This window comes from Cavia porcellus, unplaced genomic scaffold, assembly GCF_034190915.1.
Source record: "Cavia porcellus strain 051 isolate PalLab524CR breed Dunkin Hartley unplaced genomic scaffold, mCavPor4.1 scaffold_21, whole genome shotgun sequence".
NCBI classification, from domain to species: Eukaryota; Metazoa; Chordata; class Mammalia; order Rodentia; family Caviidae; genus Cavia; species Cavia porcellus.
In genome coordinates, this window is record NW_026947504.1 from 8,813,310 (window position 1) to 8,837,460 (window position 24,151).

The window sequence follows — 24,151 nt, forward strand, 5'->3', positions numbered from 1 at the left end:
CACCCAATTGTCTATACTTACATGAAAATGCGGTGCATTGCCTGCTATAGTGAGTTGTGTTTGGAAAACTATAAACTATCAAAAAGGTGTGTTGCCATTCTTCATGGGGCAGGATGATTTGTGAATGAGTGTGTGACGTTCCAGGGGAAATGAAAGGTTACATATTTGTGAAGTAGGGAGACATGCAGATTTACTAAGCGTGTGTTATTAGCAAGCAGAAAAAGGACTGGACGATTTTTTTGTGTGTCTTTTTTCAAAACCAATGAAACCCTTTAACTGCCTCACTCTTTAAAATATATTTAAATTTCATTTGTGTAAGTAAATACGAAGTTTAGAGTAGGTAAACATTTAATTCATCATTTAAAGAAAAAAACTAATTTCATTGACAGATTGCTTTCTTGTGTTTATACTTTATGTGTAGTCTCTCTGTCCTCCATAGTCCTTAGGATTTTTTATGTCTATTATACCAGAAATTTATAGGGAACAGGTTCCAGCAACTCAGGCTGTGTTCCCTTTCATTTTCACATATGCTGACTGGAATGAGCGTCAGTGAAGCTCAGATACCTTTCTCTTTGGATTTCTTCTTCTTCTGATCATTTTCCATCACGTATTTCTAAAAGCTATCTGGGTTGTTAGAGTACTCAGTACACAGCACTCTTGGCAATAGTCTTGTCTTTAACTTGCCTGTTTGTAACAATGTCCACAACATGCTGGTGACACTGTAGGTTCTTCCAGATTCTTTTTTCAATGCTATCCATTCTCGTGAAGTGTACAATGTCAGCCTTCTGGTAGATTCACATGCATCAGAGGTCTATTATCTTTCCCTTTGAATTCATCATTTAGGGGAATTCCTAGAAGATGGTAGCTCTGCACAAAAAAGGCCTACTTCCTTGTACTTCATTAATGGACATATTGACTCTTCTGAAAATGTATAAAAAATACTATGTAGGCGTAGATGGAGACTCACTGAACTCATTAGAACCAAAACATTCTTTTACTTTGGTTTGGATGCAGACTCCTAAAGAAAAGGAAATGCTGGGGCTGGGGATTTAGCTCAGCAGCATAAGCACCTGCCTTGCAAGCAGGCAGTCGTGAGTTCGATCCCCAGTACCAATGAAAATGAAAAAGAAAGAGGAAATGGTGGGCTGGTTGTGCAGCTTGGTGGTGTGATAGAGCGTGTGCTTTGATGCTCCAGGGCCCAGGTTCAGTCCCCAGGATAGGGTGAGGAGGAGGGAGGGGAAAGAGAAGAGGAGGGAGAGGAGAAGAGAGAAAAGGCAAATGCTACGGGGTTTCCTTTCTGCTGCTCTAATGCCTGGCAAACATTCTTTGAAGAAACAAAGGTGGAGGAGACACTAGATTACTTTTACCATTTTAAATCTTAAATATACGTGATCAAATGTTTTCTTATCATCCCCTTAGAAAGGAAGGAGAATCCTGATTTTTTTCTGTTTCCTAAGGCAACTATTAGGCTGGTGTTCTTACAAAATTACCATTACACAATCAGAGTCTTTTGCATGGTTTCCCTTGGTGTTTGCCTTTCAGCCTTTTGGCTAAGTTCAAGTATGGTTTCCTGTAGCATGTGATATACTAAATGGCTTCTTTAAAAACTGCTGAAAAGATTTTTATAAAATCATGTACTTTTTAAGTAATCATTTATTCTATATTTTTATTCTTTTTCCTAAATTATTACATCAGTTTAAATGGCTTGTAGGATAAGAAGTATAAGACCACTTTAAACTTACATGACTTATTTTTTACTTTTCTTGTGTTTGGGAGAAACTCTGTGTGTGTGTGTGTGTGTGTGTGTGCCCAGAAATTGATCCCTAGCAGTGCAAAAGTAATAATAATAATTCCTTGATAGAGAATTCAAATGGGAATTTCATTTCCCCAATAACTTCATTTGAGTCCTCCAGATGACATATACTGGGCACCCATCAAGTCATCATTCAAACGGAAATCTAGCCTTTCTTTGAAACAGCGGAAGTTGAAATAATGACAAAAATGTGAATTTTTAGAACCTTAATCTTGACAATAAAATTTAACAATAGTAGGTTAAAAAATCTGTAACTATTGACTAATTAAAATTATTTTTATTACCCCAGTGGAAACTTCCTTCTGGAATTTTACCATCAAAATGTTAATTTTATAAAATAATTTAAAGTTAGTGATCTATTCATATATATTCATTTGACGTAATTATATATTGCACATATATGAAAATGTACAAGCACAAAAGAAAAATGTGAAAATATGAATGAATTTTCAGACAGGATTTCACATCTTGATTACTTCTGAAGATTGATAAAGATATACAGAAAAAAGAAACATCATTCAAAATTATAGCAACCAGTCATGATGGCACATGCCTGTAATTCCAGCACTGAAAAGGCTGAGGCAGGAGGGTCATCATGAATTTGAGACCAACATGAATTAAACAGTGACTTAAAGGTCAGCCTGAACTACATAGCAAGGTCCTGATCAAAACAATAAATAAAATAAAGAGTATAAAATTATAACATTTTACACATGTTGACTGAGAACATTATTTACTAAAAATAAATTATGTAGATGTTAAGAAAAAATGGTGATATAATAATTACGGAAATTTCATTCCACTTCATTTACAACTCAGATATCTACAAATGATAATCGCTTTTAAGCTATGAATGCAAAAAGCTTTTAGACAAATCTAAAATCCTAATTAGAAGAGAGTGGTGTTTATCATCTATTATCAAATGTGTATATTTTGCTGGGGCTCAATCGCTTACACCTGCTACTGGGGAGTTCCAGCTACTGGGAAGGCTGATGCGAAAACATCGGAAGCTCAAGAAAGGAGTCTAGCTGAAACAACAGAGCGAGACTCCATCTCAAAAAGAAGAAAAAAAGCAAAAGTTGAATATCTCCGTTGGTGTAGTAACGCTTTAGGACTCTGAGCGCCGCTGTTCACCAACTGTAAGAAAAACAGAGCTCCAGATCCGCATCAGCATCTTCGTAAAGCCCCTCCTCTCCCACAAACTGGATCCCGGGCTGCAACAAAATTCTACCTCATAACAGGCATTCCGGCTTTCCTTTGAGAAAAAGGATAACCAGGCTTTGTAGGAGGAAAAGAAGAATCTAGAGTCTGCGTGCACAGAGAGCATTCGGAGACAATTCCTTGGCAAAGCACAATGGCTGCTCCCACCAAACACCAGCACTGCAGACGACTGGCCCTGCTGTGCGCGCTGCTGGGGACGCTGTGGGAGGCCAGGGCCAGTCAGATCAGCTACTCAGTGCCAGAAGAGAGGGAGCTGGGATATACTGTGGGCAACATCTCCAAGGACCTGGGATTGGAGCTCCGGGAGCTGGCAGGGCGCGGAGTCCGCATCGTCTCCCGAGGTAGGACGCAGCTTTTCTCTCTGAATCCGCGCAGCGGCAGCTTGGTGACCGCGGGCAGGATAGACCGGGAGGAGCTGTGCGCCCAGGGCGCGCGGTGTCTGGTGAACTTTAAAGTCTTGGTTGAAGACAGGGTGAAACTTTACGGAGTTGAAATAGAAGTAACTGATATCAACGACAATGCGCCAAAATTTGAGGCAGAAAATCTAAAAGTAAAAATTAACGAAATCGCTTCTCCTGGAGCGCGCTATCCACTCCCAGAAGCTGTAGACCCGGATGTGGGCGTGAACTCCTTGCAGAGCTACCAGCTCAGTCCCAGTCGCCACTTCTCTCTGGATGTGCAAACCAGAGATGATGGAACCCTAAACCCAGAGCTGGTGCTGGAGCACGCCCTGGACCGAGAGGAAGAGGCCACTCACCACCTGGTCCTCACCGCCTCCGATGGCGGGGACCCGCGCCGCTCCAGCACGGTGCACATCCAGGTGACAGTGATGGATACAAATGACAACGCCCCGGTTTTTGCTCAACCGATTTACCGCGTCAAAGTCCTTGAGAACGTGCCCCCAGGAACCCTGCTGCTTACAGTAAGCGCCAGCGACCCGGATGAAGGAACCAGCGGGAGGGTGACATATGAATTGCGGAAAATCAATGGAAAACAATCTTCCTTATTCCAGCTTAATGAAAACAACGGGGAAATATCAGTCGCAAGAAGTCTAGATTATGAAGAATGTTCATTTTATGAAATGGAAATTCAGGCTGAAGATGGAGGGGCACTGAAAGGACGGACAAAGGTGCTAATTACGGTGGAAGATGTAAATGACAACAGACCGGAAGTGACAATTACATCTCTGTTTAGCCCAGTGAGGGAAGATGCTCCGCAGGGAACAGTAATAGCTCTTTTCAATGCTCATGACCGAGACTCTGGGAAGAATGGTCAAGTTGTCTGTTCCATCCAGGACAATCTATCGTTTAAATTAGAAAATTCAGTAGAAGATTACTATAGATTGTTGACGGACCAAATTCTTGACCGGGAAAAGACTTCTGAGTATAATATTACTGTGATGGCAACAGACAGAGGAATCCCGCCCCTATCCACAGAAATTCATATCACCCTGTATGTGGCGGACATCAACGACAATCCACCTGCCTTCTCTCAATCCCTGTACTCTGTTTACCTCCCTGAGAACAATCCAAGGGGCACCTCCATCTTCTCTGTGTCTGCCTATGACCCTGACGACAATGAGAATGCTAGAGTTTTTTATTCATTGGCAGAGGATACCATCGAGGGGGCTCCTCTCTCCTCCTATGTGTCCATTAACTCTGACACTGGCGTGCTGTATGCACTGCGCTCTTTTGACTATGAGCAGTTTCAAAATCTGCAAATGCAGGTGAGAGCAAGTGACAGCGGGAACCCACCACTCAGCAGCAATGTGTCACTGAGCCTGTTTATCCTAGACCAGAATGACAACAGACCTGAGATCTTATACCCTGCCGTCCCCATTGATGGTTCCACTGGTGTGGAGCTAGCACCCCGCTCTGCAGAGCCTGGATACCTGGTAACCAAAGTGGTGGCAGTGGACAAAGACTCAGGACAGAATGCCTGGCTGTCATATCACATACTCAAAGCCAGTGAACCTGGGCTCTTCTCTGTAGGGCTGCGCACAGGGGAGGTGCGCACTGCAAGAGCCCTGTTGGATAGAGATGCACTCAAGCAGAGCCTCGTGGTAGCTGTGCAGGACCATGGCCAGCCTCCTCTCTCAGCCACTGTCACACTCACAGTGGCTGTGGCTGACAGCATCCCTGATATCCTGGCCGACCTGAGCAGCATCCAGACCCCTGCTAACCCTGATGATTCAGACCTCACACTCTACCTGGTGGTGGCCGTGGCCATTGTCTCCTGTGTCTTTCTGGCCTTTGTGCTTGTGCTTCTGGCACTCCGGTTGCAGCACTGGCACTCTTCAAGACTACTGCAGGCTGAAAGTGACGGCTTGCCTGGCATGGCCACCTCACAGTTTGTAGGCGTGGAGGGGGTACAGGCCTTCCTGCAGACCTATTCCCAGGAGTTTTCTTTAACAGCTGACTCTAGGAAGAGCCAACTGATCTTCCCTCAGCCCAACTATGCAGATACGCTCATCAGCCAGGAGAGCTGTGGGAAAAACGAGCCTTTGTGCAGCTCAGTTGATTCCAAGTTTCCTATTGACGACACTCCTTTGGTTCCTGTGAGTTGTATTCTTTTATTTACTATCTATAACAGTTGGCTTTCTCATAAAGTGTTCCTTCTTAACATAGCACTACTTGATATATTTCTTACCATTTAAGTTTTCAATGAGCCTAATTTCTGCCCCAACATCTTAAATAGGCATTTATTGGTTATTTCACTAATATATTTTGCTTTCTCCCAAAAATTAACCTCCTGTCAACAGAAACCATTCTTCCTGGGACAGCTTTCATTGTCCTGCATGGACTTGAGAGGTGTTGATTGATTGTTGCAGTGGTTTACTACCAGTTCTCCAGTTACTTATATCTTCTGAGTTTGATTATTGTTATCTTCAGTGCCCATTGTAAAATTCTTACTACTAAAGCATTCCTACAGCTTTAATACTATTGGCAAGTGTAACCTAATAGGAAAGTAGATGCTCTTTCCTTAGACAACTGAAAGCCCAGATGCTGGGTTTGCATTTTTCTGTTTCTCTAATAGCAAACACCCCACTGAGCTGATGTTTTTCAGATGCCAAGCCTGTAGAGATGGTTTGCACTTAAAGATCTGTTCTGGGGATAATCAAATCTAGCTATCAATTTCCAAACCCTAGTAAAGCATTTTTAATATTTTAATAGTGAAAAGTGTGGCACCCTTTATGCTCATTTCCTCAATGGTTTTTATTTCCTAAAGCTATAATGGCAATTTACAAAAAACAGTTTGACACTCTTCTTTCCTAAGGTATATGATTGCTTGAGACAACTTTCTAAGACTGAACACTGAAAGGATAAAAGAAAAGGAATTAAAATTATTCTTCAGATCTATGTTATCTTGAGCTCCATTCTTCCTTTGATAAAACTTAGGAATGTACCTATATAGGATATAAATAAGGAAAATAGTCTCAAGAATTGTTAAGGAAGCTGGGCATGGTGGCACATGCCTGTAATCCCAGTACATGGGAGGCTAAGATTGGAGGTTCACTACAAGTTTGAGGCCAGACTCTGCTCGCTATATAGTAAGTTCAAAGCAAGCCCAAACTGCAGTGAGACCATATGTCAAAAAGTTAAAAGAAAAAAGGAAGAAGAAGAAAGAAAGAAAGAATAAATGAATGAATTTCTGGGAGATTTTAAAAATGCTTCACTGACTTTTAACTATAAGTATTGTATTATTGAATGTAATTGGAAATATAATGCTTGTTTTTGAGTAATAAATTACATTTGTGGAGACTCTTGAAAACTAACTTTGACGTCTACTGAGAAGTCTAAGCATGATTCATAACTCCTGGCAGGAGTTTCCATGGACATAGAGTAATATTTTGTTTGTCTTCATAATTATTTTTTCTATGTTTTTATTTATAATAAAATAAGAACTAATGTATTTGGAAATCCACCAGTAAGATACATTTTAATTATTTTTGATATTTTTTAAGCTAACAGGAAAAAAACTAAAGCATCATTTAGGGTCACACTTTTGAGACAGGGACCCATTGAATACTTCAGACTGTCCTTGAACTCCTTTTGCAGGCCATGCTGACTTCAAACATGCAGCAATTCTTCTGCCTCAGGGTCCAGAGCGCTGGGATGACAGGTGTGCGCCACCATACTTGGCATTCAGGATCATATTTTAACCATGCAGGAAGAATACTGTTGTTTAAATACCTGTCCTGGTGCCTAACTTGTTTAGTATTCATAAATCTTCAAACTACAATAGTATAGATACAAATGTATCTCATGGTAACTACTATTCCACAAAAAATGTCACCTGTCTCTTAAGCCAGAACACAGCGTACACTGGATGGATGACTGGAAAAATTAGGGAAATAGCTGGATTCTAGTTTTTTTTTCTAATTTTCTTAAACAGTATAGGACTTACTATCCATTGGTAACAGATTATAGGGCATTAATAGGTTGAAATATAAGGTTTTTATTTTAATGCTGCATCTTTTTAAGTATTTGTTCAAATGGTATATTTTGGACTCATCTCAGTTATTTGGTGAGTGCAGTATATTTTAAATGGAGATTGGCTTTGTGATAATTATTATTGAAGCTGGAGGGTGGGTTTGTGAAAGTTCATGGTGTAATATGTACCACTCCATATCGTTGTATATGCTTGATGTCGATAATAAATTTCCTTAAGACACTAAAAAAATAAGTACCCACTGTACTGATATTGTGAGTCTAGGCTTTGTGGCAATTACATACCGGCAGCTATGTTGTTAAATGATTATACATATATTTTGGAAATAAACATTTCAAAACAAGACAGACTGCGGTTCCACACAGAGCCTCTGGGCGCCGCTGTCGGCCAGTGCAGAGCAAGCTCGACGCCTGGGATCATCCTTCAGCCTCTCGCCTACGGTTTCCTGCGCAGACACCAACGCACACACACAAGGAAACCCTCTCAGCCACAGAGACTCCGGGCTGCGCGGACCTCCCTGAACACAGGGATTCCCAGCCCCGAGACGGGGCTCTGCCCGGCCTGGGACTAATGCTCTTCCACCGCGGCACAGCGCACTTTCTGCAAGTGTGAAGAGGGAACCGGGAACCGCGGCGCGCAATGGGAGGGAGCTGCGGAGAGGCGCAGAGGAGACGCGCCAGCCGCGGGCAGGTACTGCTTCCCTTGCTGCTGCCTTTGTTCTGCCCCGCGCTGTGCCAGCCCATCCGCTACTCCGTTCCCGAGGAGCTGGCCCAGGGCTCGGTGGTGGGGAACCTGGCCGGGGATCTCGGGCTGAGTGTCCAGGACGTGTCGGCTCGGAAGCTGCGCGTCAGCGCAGAGAAGCTGCACTTCAGTGTAGACGCGGAGAGCGGGGACTTACTGGTGAAGGACCGCATAGACCGCGAGCAGATATGCAAGGGGAGGAGAAGGTGTGAGTTGCAGTTGGAAGCCGTGGTGGAAAATCCCTTAAATATTTTTCATATCGTTGTAGTGATTGAGGATATTAATGACCATGCTCCTCAATTCGATAAAAAGGAAATACATTTAGAAGTTGTTGAATCTGTATCCCCTGGTGCACGAATATCTCTTGACCCTGCTACTGATCCCGACATAAACCTAAACTCAATTAAAGACTATCAGTTAAGCCCCAACCCTTATTTCTCATTAATAGTTAGAGTTAATTCCGATGGTAAAAAATACCCAGAGTTATCACTGGAGAAACCCTTAGACAGGGAAGAGCAGCGATCTCATCGCTTGATTTTGACTGCCCTGGATGGAGGGGACCCGCCACGAAGTGCTACTGTTCAAATAGAAATCTTTGTGAGAGACGCAAATGACAACCCCCCGAAATTCACCAAAGACGAATATAGAATAAGCCTTAGTGAAAATCTGCCCCCTGGATCTTCCGTGTTGCAAGTAACAGCCACTGATGCGGATGAGGGAGTTAATGCAAAGATAAATTACTACTTCCGGAGCACTCCCCAGAGCACAAAAGATGTGTTCTCATTGGATGAGAAAACAGGTCTGCTTAAGAATAACCAATCACTAGATTTCGAAGATGTAGAAAGATACACCATGGAAGTGGAAGCAAAGGACGGAGGTGGTCTTTCTACCCAGTGTAAAGTAATCATAGAAATTCTAGATGAAAATGACAACAGCCCTCAAATAGTCATCACTTCCCTCTCTGATCAGATCTTGGAGGATTCCCCTCCTGGAATGGTTGTTGCCCTCTTCAAAACGCGGGACCAGGATTCTGGAGAAAATGGAAAAGTCACGTGTGATATAGAAAGAGACCTTCCTTTCAAAATTTATTCTTCTTCCAAAAATTACTACAAACTGGTGACAGATGGAGCCTTGGACAGAGAACAGGATCCAGAGTATAATATCACCATCACTGCCACAGACAGAGGGAAGCCATCTCTTTCTTCCAGTACCTACATCACTCTGCATATAACCGATGTCAACGACAACGCTCCAGCTTTCCAGCAGGCCTCCTACACCGTCCACGTGGCTGAGAACAACCCTCCCGGAGCTTCCATTGCTCAAGTCAGAGCCTCTGACCCTGACCTAGGGCCCAACGGCCAGGTCTCCTACTCCATCGTGGACAGCGACCTGGAGCCTCGAGCGCTGCTGTCCTACGTGTCCGTGAGCTCACAGAGCGGAGTGGTGTTCGCGCAGCGCGCCTTCGACCACGAGCAGCTGCGCGCCTTCCAGCTCACGCTGCAGGCCCGCGACCACGGCTCGCCCGCGCTCAGCGCCAACGTGAGCCTGCGCGTGCTGGTGGGAGACCTCAACGACAACGCGCCGCGCGTGCTGTACCCCGCGCTGGCGCCCGAGGACTCGGCGCTCTTCGACACGGTGCCGCGCGCCGCGGAGCCCGGCTACCTGGTCACCAAGGTGGTGGCGGTGGACGCTGACTCGGGACACAACGCCTGGCTGTCCTACCACGTGCTGCAGGCCAGCGACCCGGGCCTCTTCAGCCTGGGGCTGCGCACTGGCGAGGTGCGCACGGCTCGCGCCTTAGGCGATAAGGACGCTGCCAGACACCGCCTGCTGGTCGCGGTGCGCGATGGTGGGCAGCCTCCTCTTTCAGCTACCGCCACGCTGCACCTTGTTTTCGCTGATAGTCTGCAAGAGGTCTTGCCGGACCTCAGGGAAGAGCCTGTGCCCTCTGACCCCCAGGCCGAGCTGCAGTTTTATCTGGTGGTAGCTTTGGCCTTGATCTCTGTGCTCTTCCTCCTTGCTGTGATTCTAGCAATTGCTCTGCGCCTGCGACATTCCTCCAGCCACATTGCCTGGGGTTGCTTACAGCATGGTCTTTGTTCCAAGTCAGAACCTAGAATTCCCATCAACTATGAGGGAACTTTGCCGTATTCCTACAATCTGTGTGTTGCGCAAATGGGGAAGACGGAGTTTAATTTCTTAAAATGTAGTGCGCCCTTGAATTCCGCTGAAGACACAGTAGGTACAAAGTCTCCGGGGACCTTGATTCCGCTTCATGTTGGGGATGACTTAACCTCCCATCCTGACACTCTAACAGCGGTGAGTTTCACTTTTGTCTTTAACGTTCTAGTTTCTCATATTTCACTATAGTATGCACTTCATTTTTCATAGCTACGACCATATTTGAAAAATCATAGCTAATCGTCATCTTGTCTTCTTAGTGTTTACCTCTTGTTGAATATAGTTTTCAAGATTTATTTGATTCGTAAGTTACTTTGCCACTGAGTGAAAAAAATTGGAAATATCTTGTCAAGCTCTGATTAGCAAATCCAGCTGTAGTCTTTCTTGTACCTAATAAATAATTTACTGGACCAGGCATGGTGGTGCACACTTGTAATCCCAGCACTCAGGAAGCTGAGGCAGAAAGATCGCCATGAGTTCAAGGCCAGCCTGAACTACATAGTGAGACCTTGTCTCAAAAAAAAAAAAAATAAAAATAAAAATAAAAAACTTACCGACTTCAACTTGCTAAGACTTAAAATGAATTTTCCATATGCTATTTATATGTTTTAATGCTTGAAATATTCAGATATGCATTAAATATCCAGACAGTTGCTCCTTTGAAGAATCATTTATTACAAATATTCTCTTGGATAATATTTAGCATTTCTCTTTATTTATTTTAATAATGTTGTTCAACTGTGATCGCCAGCAGATCTATGAAATCTGAAATTGTGCACAAAGTTGTTGATATATCCATTTTTCTTGGGAAAGAATTCAAAACCTCATCCATATTTCCAAGGTTTCTGTGGTACTCAAGACTTAGGAACAATCCAACAGTGATTTTTTTTTTTACCTAATTTTGGTCTTTTTGGCTTTCTTTTATATTTATGCTCCTTACCTGTTCTTAAAGCTCAAATTTTATTCTTTCTCAATCTTTTTGCCTCTATATTGGAAGAAAAGTTTCCAAAAACCAAATGAAATGCTGTTGTCCTTTGCTGTCAATATTTTAAGTTCTTTGAGGCAAGGAAGAAAATCTGTGAAAACTTTGGTATTTGGTGAGCTCGTGACATAGACATTTTGGAACAATCTGTGTGAAAGATGAAAAGCTCTATATCCTTCATATTTGAGAGAAGAACTGTTATTGGATTGATGGCTATGCACAGGTGAAAATGTGTGAATCACTTCACTTTGAACTTCCAAATGAACTGCCTAAGAGATCATCTATATTGACACCAATATTTTGACCAAGAAATTATTTGACACAAAAATGATTTGTTAAAACTCTACAGCACAACCAGATGTGATGGCACATGCCTATAATGTTAGAACTAGGGAGGCTGAGGCAGGAGGATCACAGTGGGGGGAGAGTTCAAGGCCATCCTGGGCTACATAGTGAACTCAAGATCAGCCTGATCTACACAGTGAGATACTAGTTCAAAACAAAAAATCTACAGCACACGCTGAGGCTGTAGCTCAGGGACAGAGCACATGTCTAGCATGTGTGAGGCCTGGGTTCAATACTCAGTGTAAGGAAAAAGAAAACACCTACATCAGTGTGTCTACTTTTAAATTTCTTCACACTTGAAAATCATATATATATATATATATATATATATATATATATATCTTTCCATTACAACACAAACAGCTTAATAGACAACTATAATACATGTACATTTGAGTTTATAATTACCTATTGAATTCATTTAAATGAGTCATATTACTTTTAATATACAACTGTAAGAAAAAGTACACTTTTCAAAAGATTCATTAAGGTTCAGTGAAACTATTTTAACAAAGAATATTTTATAACCACTTAGATAACCTTCAGATAAACTAATAAATCCAAAATAAAAAACTTCAAAGTCACTTAGCTGATAAGCAGAATAATATAGAATCTTTAGGAATTTCCACTAAACATAATTAAGCCATGTACATCATAATTTCATGTCATTCTGTAAGACTTTTCTGCTATGGGTAGAAGCTCAAAGAACATAAACAAGCATTATTTATGTTTTAAGTGCATGAGTTCCTATTGGGCAAATGTATATTTATCCAAGCATTATCATTTAATATATTATAGTATGTTCATTCCACACCCGAGTAAGAAACCTACAAGTGGTGATTGAGTAAAGATATGAGGGGTGGGACTGGGGATTTAGCTCAGCGACATAAGTACCTGTCTTGCAAGCGGTCGTGAGTTCGATCCCCGGTACCGATAAAAATGAAAAAGAAAAAAAAAGAAAGAAAGAAGGAAAAAGAAGTAAATGTTTTAAAAAAAAAAATAATGAGGGGAGCAGAGCCGAGGATATGGCTCAGTGGTACAGCGGCAAGAGTGAAGCCCTGAGTTGTATCCCCAGAACTGCAAAAACAAAAACCCGAAGAGATATGAGCCGAGAAACCAGAGTATCAATGTCAAAATAATCCAACACAGAAAAGCCTTTGCTAGGACTGTAACGGGTGCAGTAACTTTTTAGGACTCTGAGCGCCGCTGTTCACCTACTGGGAGAGAACGCAGCTCGGTTCAGGTTCTCAGGACTCCAGCCGCACAAAGCCCCACAATTCCTACAAATCCTCTACTGGGCAGCAACGAAACCCACTCCGGAATACTCTAAGGTGCGCCCAAGCTACGGAGAATCCCTGCAGCCAGAGGATAAAATAAAAAAGGAAGAGTTGCAACATACGTGTCCGGGATTTGGGCAGGATTCCGTCATCAGACAACAATGGCCTCTCAAAGGAATCTCCCCAACCGCACCAAGCTGGTCACCCTGTGTCTCTTCCTATGGATGCCCGGGGAATCCGGAGCCCGGCAGATCCACTACTCTGTTCCCGAGGAGTTAGAGAAAGGCTCGTTCGTGGGCAACATCTCTAAGGACCTGGGGCTGGAGCCCCGGGAGCTGACGGAGCGCGGAGTCCGCATCGTCTCCCGAGGTAAGGCGCAGCTTTTCTCTCTGAATCCGCGCAGCGGCAGCTTGGTGACCGCGGGCAGGATAGACCGGGAGGAGCTGTGCGCCCAGAGCGCGCGGTGCCTGGTGAACTTTAACATCCTTGTAGAAGACAGGGTGAAACTTTTCGGGATAGAAATAGAAGTAACTGATATCAATGATAACGCCCCAAAATTCCAAGCAGAAAATCTAGATGTAAAAATCAATGAAAACGTTGCCCCAGGAATGCGTTTTCCTCTCCCTGAAGCCAGTGATCCGGATGTGGGCGTGAACTCCCTACAGAGCTACCAGCTCAGCCCCAATAAGCACTTCTCCTTAGGCGTCCAGAGCCGGGCCAGTGGCGTCAAGTACCCGGAGCTGGTGCTGGAGCGTGCTCTGGATCGCGAGGAAGAGGCCGTGCACCACTTGGTTCTAACCGCCTCTGATGGGGGAGCCCCTCTCCGATCCGGCACTGTCCTCATCACTGTGACTGTGTTTGACACAAATGACAACGCGCCGGTCTTCACCTCGCCTGAATACCGAGTGAATGTTCCCGAGAACCTGCCGGTAGGCACTCAGCTGCTAACAGTCACCGCCACTGACAAGGACGAAGGGGCTAATGGAGAAGTGACATATTCGTTCCGAAAATTACCTGACACACAATTGTTGAAATTCCAGCTAAACAAAAATACTGGGGAAATAAAAATATCGGACCATCTGGATTATGAAGAAACAGGTTTTTATGAAATAGAAATACAAGCAGAAGATGGAGGAGCATATCTTGCAACTACAAAAGTGCTGATTACAGTAGAAGATGTAAATGACAACAGTCCAGAGGTGACCATCACATCTCTCTTTAGTCCAGTGGCAGAAGATTCACCCGTGGGAACTGTCATAGCTCTTTTAAATGTGCATGATTTCGACTCTGGTAAGAATGGAGAGATAACCTGTTCCATCCCAGAGAATCTACCTTTTAAGTTAGAAAAGTCCATAGACAATTATTATAGAGTAGTGACACAGAGAATCCTTGACAGAGAACAAGTATCCTCTTACAACATCACAGTAACAGCCACAGATGGTGGAAGTCCGCCTCTGTCAGTGCAAACTCACTTTATCCTGCAAGTGGCGGATATCAACGACAACCCACCCACCTTCTCTCAAATCTCTTACTTTACGTATATCCCAGAGAACAATCCCAGGGGTGCCTCCATCTTTTCAGTGACAGCTCATGATCCAGACAGCAAAGAGAATGCCCAGGTCATTTACTCTCTGGCTGAAGACACCATCCAAGGCATACCACTATCTTCCTATGTATCCATTAACTCAGACACCGGCATCCTGTATGCGCTTCAATCCTTCGACTATGAGCAGTTTCATGAACTGCACCTTCAGGTGACTGCCAGTGACAGCGGGAACCCTCCACTCAGCAGCAATGCATCGCTGAGCCTGTTTGTGCTGGATCAGAACGACAACACACCTGAGATCTTATATCCCACCTTCCCCACTGACGGGTCCACTGGGGTAGAGCTGGCACCGCGCTCTGCAGAACCCGGATACCTGGTGACCAAGGTAGTGGCAGTGGATAGAGATTCCGGACAGAATGCCTGGCTGTCCTACCGCCTGCTTAAGGCCAGTGAGCCAGGGCTCTTCTCAGTGGGACTGCACACAGGGGAGGTGCGAACCGCAAGGACCCTGCTGGACAGAGATGCCCTCAAGCAGAGTCTCGTGGTGTCTGTGCAGGACCACGGCCAGCCTCCTCTCTCAGCAACTGTCATGCTCACCGTGGCTGTGGCTGACAGCATCCCTGAAGTTCTGGCCGACCTAGGCAGCCTGGAGCCTGCTCAGGACTCCAGCACCTCCAGCCTCACTCTGTACCTGGTGGTAGCTGTAGCTGCTGTCTCCTGTGTCTTTCTGGCCTTTGTCATCATGTTGCTGGCATTCAAACTTCGGCACTGGCATAAGTCTCACAAACTCCAGGCTTCTAGAGATGGATTGGCAAGTGTACCTGCCTCCCACTTTGTGGGTGTGGATGGAGTTCATGCCTTCCTGCAGACCTATTCTCATGAGGTCTCCCTCACTGCTGATTCGAGGAAGAGCCACCTCATCTTCCCACAACCAAACTATGCAGATACACTCATCAGCCAGGAGAGCTGTGAGAAAAAGGATCCTTTGTCTTTATTAGATGATTCCAAGTTTCCTATAGAAGATACTCCTTTGGTTCCAGTGAGTTTTATTTTTACTTTCTATTTCTTTTAAACAGTAAGAATGGCTTTACTTTTAGGTTTTCAGTATGGTGTTAAAAAATTTAAATCTGTTTTAGGGGCTGGGGATTTAGCTCAGTGGCATAAGTGCCTTGCATTGCAAGTGTGTGGTCATGAGTTCAATCCCTGATCCCCGGTACCGATGAAAAAGACCAAAAAAAAAAAAAAAAGTCTCCTTAAAAATTTAAATCTGTTTTATCTGTTTTAAAACCCATTTTGTTCTGTTTCTATGACATTTGCCTCTAGCTAAAACATTGATGGAAGAGTAGAATCTGATGATTTATACTGACTTGTTAAACTTTCTAGTAAGCATTCCAACTCCAGTGAATACCTGTTGCTATGATTAGCTTTGCAGAATCTTAGGTTTTATAGTGTTGTTGAATACAGTATTCTCAATTCCTACAAAAGACTTTCATACAGACATATCTGTCCATTTGTGTCTTCTCCTTAGGTGGCAACATGCTGAAACTGGCCCTTTAGACAAACTGAGCTCTCATTTTTAAGGCAGATCTGATAGAAATAGATAAATGTCAAAAAACCAAATGTAGGGTTGGGGATTGGGCTTAGTGGTTCAAGCGCTTGCCTACTAAGTATGAGTTTGTGAGTTCGATTGATCCCTGGTATCAAAAAAAAAAAAAGTAGGGCTGGGGATTTAGCTCAGTGGCACAAGCATCTGCAAGCACAAAATTGTGAGTTCAATTCTGGGTACAAGAAAAAAATTCCAAATGTATTAGCGTCATTGGAAATGCAAATCAAGCTCAAGTTTATGCAGTATATTCCTCCCAAAGAGAACAGCAATATGTCTTTGCGGCTATAGTTTTTAAACTATACCTTGTAGTGACATCTGCCACTGAATACATTTCCTAAATATCCAAATTTTCTGTTAATATTTAATTAATCTATTACAATGTATACTTAGATTTTTCCAACTGTAATCATACTTATTAACACTTTGGTATTCTTTTCACATATGATTGTCGCTTCATACTGCTCAGTGAAAGATATAACTTTGAATTTGACTTTCCTTGCTCAACAGGGATTCTGTTATTTAGGATGGGGTCTCACTATGTGGTTCAGGCTGGCCTTGAACTTACTGTGTAGCCCAAGCTGGCCTCAAACTCATGGAGATCCTTCTGCTTCAACGTTCTGAATGCTATAATCACAGGCATGCACCACCACACCTGACTTAACAAGGATTTTAAACAGTCAACAGAGGATTAAACTGAGGAGATTTGGGGTTCTGCTATTGTTTTCTTTTTAAAAATTAAATCCTCCAATACTAAAGCTAAAAATAAATACAGATTGGGAGAACAAAACTTGTATGTATTCCCAAGAATAGGAGCAAGGGATTTGAGGCAAGTTATATCATTAATGTAGAGAAGAAAGCCTATCTGAAACTGAAACTTCTGACAGTGAAACTTAAACTGAGGATGAAGAATACCTATTCTGTAAGACATTAGAATATAACTAAAGAAATACACTAAATTGTTCCAAATAAATGACCGGTGGAGGTATTAATGATAGTGTTTAATTCAATGAAGATAATGATACATTTGGTTAGATCTCTTATTAATACTCTACTAAACTTGGGAGCATAACATCCAAGAGTACTCAACAGTGTCTCAAAATACTTATGGCACCGTGAAGTTTTTATGTCAATCAGCATTTGGTTATTTATAGGTCTGTGGAATTATTACACACACACACACACACACCAGGGCCATAGTTATTAGTTCTTAAATCTTTGAAACTCTGTTTTAATCTTCTGCCTATGAGAATCAAAATTATTGTGGAGCTATCTCAGGTAATTCTATTGTTTGGAAAACTACAAGTTTAAAATGCCCTCTTGCCTTTTAAGCAAACTTCTGTATATCAGCCTTTAAAAAGCAATAGAAGACATCTTGGAATATTTATAAATAGGAAAATGAAAAGAATTACTTTTTAACCAAACATAATCTGAGATTGAAGACAAAACACTTTTTTTTTCTTCTTCTTATCTTCTATACTCCCAGTTTCATAGAAAATTACGCTGTGGTGCTGGGTGCGATGTAGAGCCTTGCAGATATTCGGAAAGAGCTCTACTACTGGGCTACATCTAAACCAGATAATTTCTCTGGGAAGGAGAAATAGTGGTTGCCTTTGGATGGAGGAATTTGAAAGCAATGGGCAATGGGATAGGAGAACTGCAGGTCTTCATTTCATATTCTTTCATGCCTTTTTTAATTTTGCAAATTAAAAGGAAATATTTCCCTCAAAATCACCCTAAAAGTTTAATATATAAAAATAATAATGATGAGGTTTTAAAAGTTTCATAATGACAACTATGTTGGCTATCAACTGTACTTTGCAAAGAAAGATTTCCATGATAGAAAACCTAGCCTGCGGTTCCACACAGAGCCTCTGGGCGCCGCTGTCGGCCAGTGCAGAGCAAGCTCGACGCCTGGGATCATCCTTCAGCCTCTCGCCTACGGTTTCCTGCGCAGACACCAACACACACACAAGGAAAGCCTCTCAGCCACTGAGACTCTGGGCTGCGCGGACCTCCCTGAACACAGGGATTCCCAGCCCCGAAACGGGGCTCCGCCCGGCCTGGGACTAATGCTCTTCCACCGCGGCACAGCGCACTTTCTGCAAGTGTGAAGAGGGAACCGGGAACCGCGGCGCGCAATGGGAGGGAGCTGCGGAGAGGCGCAGAGGAGACGCGCCAGCCGCGGGCAGGTACTGCTTCCCTTGCTGCTGCCTTTGTTCTGCCCCGCGCTGTGCCAGCCCATCCGCTACTCCGTTCCCGAGGAGCTGGCCCAGGGCTCGGTGGTGGGGAACCTGGCCGGGGATCTCGGGCTGAGTGTCCAGGACGTGTCGGCTCGGAAGCTGCGCGTCAGCGCAGAGAAGCTGCACTTCAGTGTAGACGCGGAGAGCGGGGACTTACTGGTGAAGGACCGCATAGACCGCGAGCAGATGTGCAAGGGGAGGAGAAGGTGTGAGTTGCAGTTGGAAGCCGTGGTGGAAAATCCCTTAAATATTTTTCATATCGTTGTAGTGATTGAGGATATTAATGACCATGCTCCCCGATTCCGTAAAGATGAAATAAACTTAGAAATAAGTGAATCCGTTAGTCCAGGAATGGTAACAATTCTTGAATCTGCAGAAGATCCCGATATAAATATGAATTCACTGAGCAAATACCGCTTAAGTCCTAATGAGTATTTCTCATTGGTGGTGAAAGATAATCCTGATGGTGGCACATACCCAGAATTAGTGCTGCAGAAGACCCTGGACCGAGAAACACAGAGCACTCATCACCTAGTGCTGACAGCTTTGGACGGTGGGGACCCGGCCCTCAGTGGCACCACTCAGATCCGAGTCCAGGTGGTGGATGCCAATGATAACGCCCCAGTGTTTAGCCAGGACGTTTACAGGGTCAGCCTTCGGGAAGATGCTCCTCCAGGGACCTCTGTCCTAAGGGTGAGGGCCACCGACCAGGATGAAGGCATCAATGCTGAGTTCACCTTCTCCTTCCTTGATGTGACTGACAAAGCTCAACATGTGTTCTCTCTGGATTCCAGCACAGGCATCATTATAACCCATCAGCCCCTGGATTTTGAAGAAGTAGAAAGATATACAATGTACATAGAAGTAAAAGACCGCGGTTCTCTTTCTACACAGTGTAAAGTAATTATAGAAGTTCTAGACGAAAATGACAACAGCCCAGAAGTAATCCTCACTTCTCTCTCTGATCCCATTTTGGAGGATTCCCCTCCTGGAATGGTTGTGGCTCTCTTCAAAACACGAGACCGAGATTCCGGGGAAAACGCAGAGGTCACATGTAGCTTAAGTAGAGATGGTCCATTTAAGATCCATTCTTCTTCCAGTAATTACTACAAGCTAGTAACAGATGGGACCCTGGACAGAGAGCAGACTCCAGAGTACAACATCACCATCACAGCCACCGACAGGGGGAAGCCTCCTCTCTCCTCCAGCACAACCATCACCCTGCACATCGCTGACGTTAACGACAACGCTCCCACTTTTGAACAGTCTGCCTACTTAGTCCACTTACCAGAAAACAACCAGCCGGGTGCCTCCATAATCCAAGTCGGTGCTCGGGACCCAGATCTGGGGCCCAATGGCCAGGTCTCCTACTCCATCCTGGACAGCGACCTGGAGCCTAGAGCGCTGCTGTCCTACGTGTCCGTGAGCTCACAGAGCGGAGTGGTGTTCGCGCAGCGCGCCTTCGACCACGAGCAGCTGCGCGCCTTCCAGCTCACGCTGCAGGCCCGCGACCACGGCTCGCCCGCGCTCAGCGCCAACGTGAGCCTGCGCGTGCTGGTGGGAGACCTCAACGACAACGCGCCGCGCGTGCTGTACCCCGCGCTGGCGCCCGACGGCTCGGCGCTCTTCGACACGGTGCCGCGCGCCGCGGAGCCCGGCTACCTGGTCACCAAGGTGGTGGCGGTGGACGCTGACTCGGGACACAACGCCTGGCTGTCCTACCACGTGCTGCAGGCCAGCGACCCGGGCCTCTTCAGCCTGGGGCTGCGCACTGGCGAGGTGCGCACGGCTCGCGCCTTAGGCGATAAGGACGCTGCCAGACACCGCCTGCTGGTCGCGGTGCGCGATGGTGGGCAGCCTCCCCTCTCGGCCACCGCCACGCTGCTCCTAGTCTTCGCGGACAGCCTACAAGAGGCGCTGCCGGATCTCGCAGATCATCCCGTCCCTTCAAGCCCCCAGGAGGAGCTGCAGTTTTATCTAGTTGTAGCTTTGGCCTTGATCTCAGTGCTCTTCCTCCTTGCTGTGATTCTGGCTGTTGCTTTCCGCTTGCGCCACTGCTCCAGCCCTGCAGCCCGGAGTTGCTTTGGATCCGTTCTATGCTCAAAGCCTGGACCTGTGCTTCCCCCCAACTACAGCGAGGGAACTTTGCCCTATGCCTATAATTTATGTGTGCCAGGGAATCAAACTAATCCAGAAGTTAATTTTCTCACATCTGTTGATCATTGTCCAGCTGCACAAGAGATTCTCAACAAAGACAACTCTTCCATGCTACTGGCTAGCATTTTAACCCCCAGTATTGAAGCAGACAAGATGACGTTTAACCAGGTATTTAAAATAATGCTTTTTATATTCCAGTATGCCAACGTATTCCAATATTGTACTGTTACTGCAAAATATTAAATAATTCGTAAAGTCCTCATATAAAACGAAGTGAAACCTTTGTGTATCACGGTTAAGACAAAAGTTTGCAGTGCTCAGTCTCCCTACTGTACAAAAACATTTCAAGGTAAGTTTTTGAGGCCTGGGATTGTAGCTTAGTGATGGAGCACACACTTAGCATGCTCGAGGCCTTGGATTTCACCCCCAGCACCACACATAGAATGCGTGCACATAAAATCTGCGGGAAAATTGTCATAAATATGGATTTACTTAGGGGTACAATATAGTTATAGTCTTACGTTATTTCAAATGACAACCCCAGTGCTATTCAAATTTTATCAAATGTTTCATCTTTATATTACTCAAAAAATTGGTAATAACTACCTGACGATCTTATCTGTACCATGATATTTCTACAAACACAAATTCCAGATCCTTTCATTCGGTACAATGAATTTTCTAACCTCAAAATTATTAGTTCCAGTAGTGTTTTTGAAAACTTTTTTTAAAAATTAAACAAGCCCTTTTAACAGTCTCTGCTTTCATAAGCGCTCTAGGCAAACTTATGCCATCACATTGTATAGCTACTGTTCGCGATTTTAAGCTTTACAAATACGAATGATTCACGAAAAGGTAAGTAATAATTTTTTATGTTATAAGACTCTAGATTTTTCTCAATCGTTGCAATAATAAGATTGGGCTCTAGGCGCCGCTATTCACCATCAGGGAATGGGAGGCAGCGAGCTATTGCGTCCCCCTCCCGACCTCTATCACACAAAGCAGAAAGAGATGGATACTCACTGATCCTGATGCTGGAAACAAAGGCGCTGTCTTCGGCTTTCTAATTTATTTTGTATGCGGAAGGTTTGGGAAACAGACCGGCTCAAGACACTACGGATTGTTTGCTCAGACCCTGCCATGGCGAATCCGTCACCGCGCCAGGATCGCGCCAGGCTGCTACTGCTGTGCTTTTTCCTGGGAGCTCTGTGGGGTCTGGGGGCCGGGCAGATCCGATACTCTGTGCTAGAAGAGACCAACAAAGGGTTCTTTGTGGGCAACATCTCCAAGGACCTGGGGCTGGAGGCTCGGGAGCTGGCGGAGCGCGGAGTCCGCATCGTCTCCAGAGGAAAGACGCAGCTTTTCGCTCTGAATCCGCGAGGCGGTAGCTTGGTCACGGCGGGCAGGATAGACCGGGAGGAGCTCTGTGAGACCGTGTCCGCCTGCTTTTTAAGTATGGAGATTCTCGTGGAGGACACCTTGAAAATCTATGGCGTGGAGGTGGAAATAATTGATATTAACGATAATGCCCCAAGCTTCCGGGAAGAGGAAGTGGAGATAAAAGTCAGCGAGCACGCCACTCCGGGGTCGCGATTTCGTCTTCCTAACGCTAGGGATCCGGATGTGGGGCCGAACTCCCTTCAGAGCTACCAGCTCAGCGCTAATAGTTACTTTTCTTTGCAAGTGCGAGAAGGAGCTAATGGGGTCAAGAATCCGGAGCTAGTGCTGGAGGGAGGCCTGGACCGGGAGAAGGAAGCAGCTCACCACCTCCTCCTCACAGCCCTAGATGGAGGAGATCCCATTCGCAAGGGCACCATTCCCATTCGTGTGGTGGTCCTTGACGTCAATGACCACACCCCAAAGTTCACACAATCTGTATATCAGGTGAGTGTTCCTGAAAACCTCAGCTCTGGAACCCGGGTGCTTGTGGTAAACGCAACAGATCCAGATGAGGGGACTAATGGGGAAGTGACGTATTCATTCCGAAATATGGAAAGCAAAGCTTCTGAAATATTCCAGTTGAACTCAAGAACTGGAGAAGTTCTAGTACAAGGAGCTCTGGATTTTGAAAAATACAGATTCTATGAGATGGAAATTCAAGGCCAAGATGGTGGAGGTCTTTTGACTACTGCTAAAATTTTAATCACAGTTGTGGATGTGAATGATAACGCCCCAGAAATAACTGTTACCTCTTCTATTAGCTCATTGCTAGAAAATTCTCCTCCAGGTTCAGTAATTGCTCTTCTAAATGTGCAAGATCAAGATTCTGGAGAAAATGGTCAGGTCTCCTGCTTCATTCCTAATAATCTTCCTTTTAAATTAGAAAGAACTTATGGAAATTATTACAAGTTGATAACAAACAACGAGCTGGACAGAGAGCAGATCCAGAGCTACAATATAACACTGACAGCCACAGACCAAGGAAGTCCGCCCTTGTCTACAGAAGCTCACCTCTTGCTGAATGTGGCAGATGACAACGACAACCCTCCAGTTTTCTCCCAGTCATCTTACTCTGCTTACATTCCTGAAAACAACCCCAGAGGGGCCTCCATTTTTTCAGTGACTGCTGTGGATCTGGACAGCAAAGAAAATGCCCAAATCACTTACTCCCTAATAGAGGACACTATCCAGGGGGTGCCAGTATCCTCCTATGTATCTATTAATTCAGACACTGGCATCCTGTACTCGCTGCAATCCTTCGACTATGAGCAGTTCCAAAACCTGCAACTGAGAGTGATTGCACGTGACAGCGGGGACCCGCCACTCAGCAGCAATGTTTCACTGAGCTTGTTTGTGCTGGACCAAAATGACAACATCCCTGAGATCCTGTACCCCACCCTCCCTACAGATGGCTCCACCGGTGTGGAACTGGCACCCCGCTCAGCAGAGCCTGGATACCTGGTGACCAAAGTGGTGGCAGTGGATAGAGACTCAGGACAGAATGCCTGGCTGTCCTACCGCCTGCTCAAGGCCAGTGAGCCAGGGCTTTTCATAGTAGGGCTGCATACAGGTGAGGTTCGCACAGCCAGGACACTGCTGGACAAAGATGCACTCAAGCAGAGCCTCGTGGTGTCTGTGCAGGATCACGGCCAGCCCCCCCTGTCGGCCACCATAACACTTACTGTGGCTGTGGCTGACAGCATCCCAGAAGTTCTGGCTGACTTAGAGAATCTGGAGTCTCCCGCCAACCCTGATGAATCAGGCCTCACACTCTATCTAGTTGTGGCCATCACTGCAGTCTCCTGCATCTTCCTCATTTTTATCATCATGCTGCTGGCGCTGAGACTTCGGCGCTGGCACTCGTCTCGATTTCTCCAGGCAGCAGGTAGTGGGTTAGCAGGTGTGCCCACCTCAAACTTTGTGGGTGTGGATGCGGTGCACGCTTTCCTACAGACCTATTCCCATGAAGTCTCTCTCACCTCAGATTCAAGGAAGAGCCACCTGATCTTCCCACAGCCTAACTATGCAGACACACTCATCAGCCAGGAGAGCTGTGAGAAAAGCGAGCCTCTCTTAATAGATTCAGCTACCGTTTTAGGCAAGTATGAGCCAACAGATAATCAGGTGAGATTTCTTTCTCTACCTCCCAA

The 24,151-nt window shown here is 44.9% G+C and overlaps 1 protein-coding gene across 15 annotated transcripts in view; it reads left to right on the top strand.

Annotated features, from left to right (window-relative positions):
* LOC100715635 (protocadherin gamma-C3) overlaps nt 1-24,151 on the top strand; it is a 173,687-nt gene that overhangs the window by 67,944 nt on the left and 81,592 nt on the right. The window contains exon 1 of one of the 15 annotated variants that reach the window (XM_023560465.2): nt 6-5,591. The exons of 10 other annotated variants lie outside the window; for them this stretch is intronic. In XM_023560465.2, the coding sequence (XP_023416233.2) occupies nt 3,168-5,591 (2,424 nt within the window). In that variant the 5' untranslated portion in view covers nt 6-3,167. 4 more of the 15 variants (XM_013140877.3, XM_013140874.3, XM_063232263.1 and 1 more) reach the window with 4 other exon arrangements.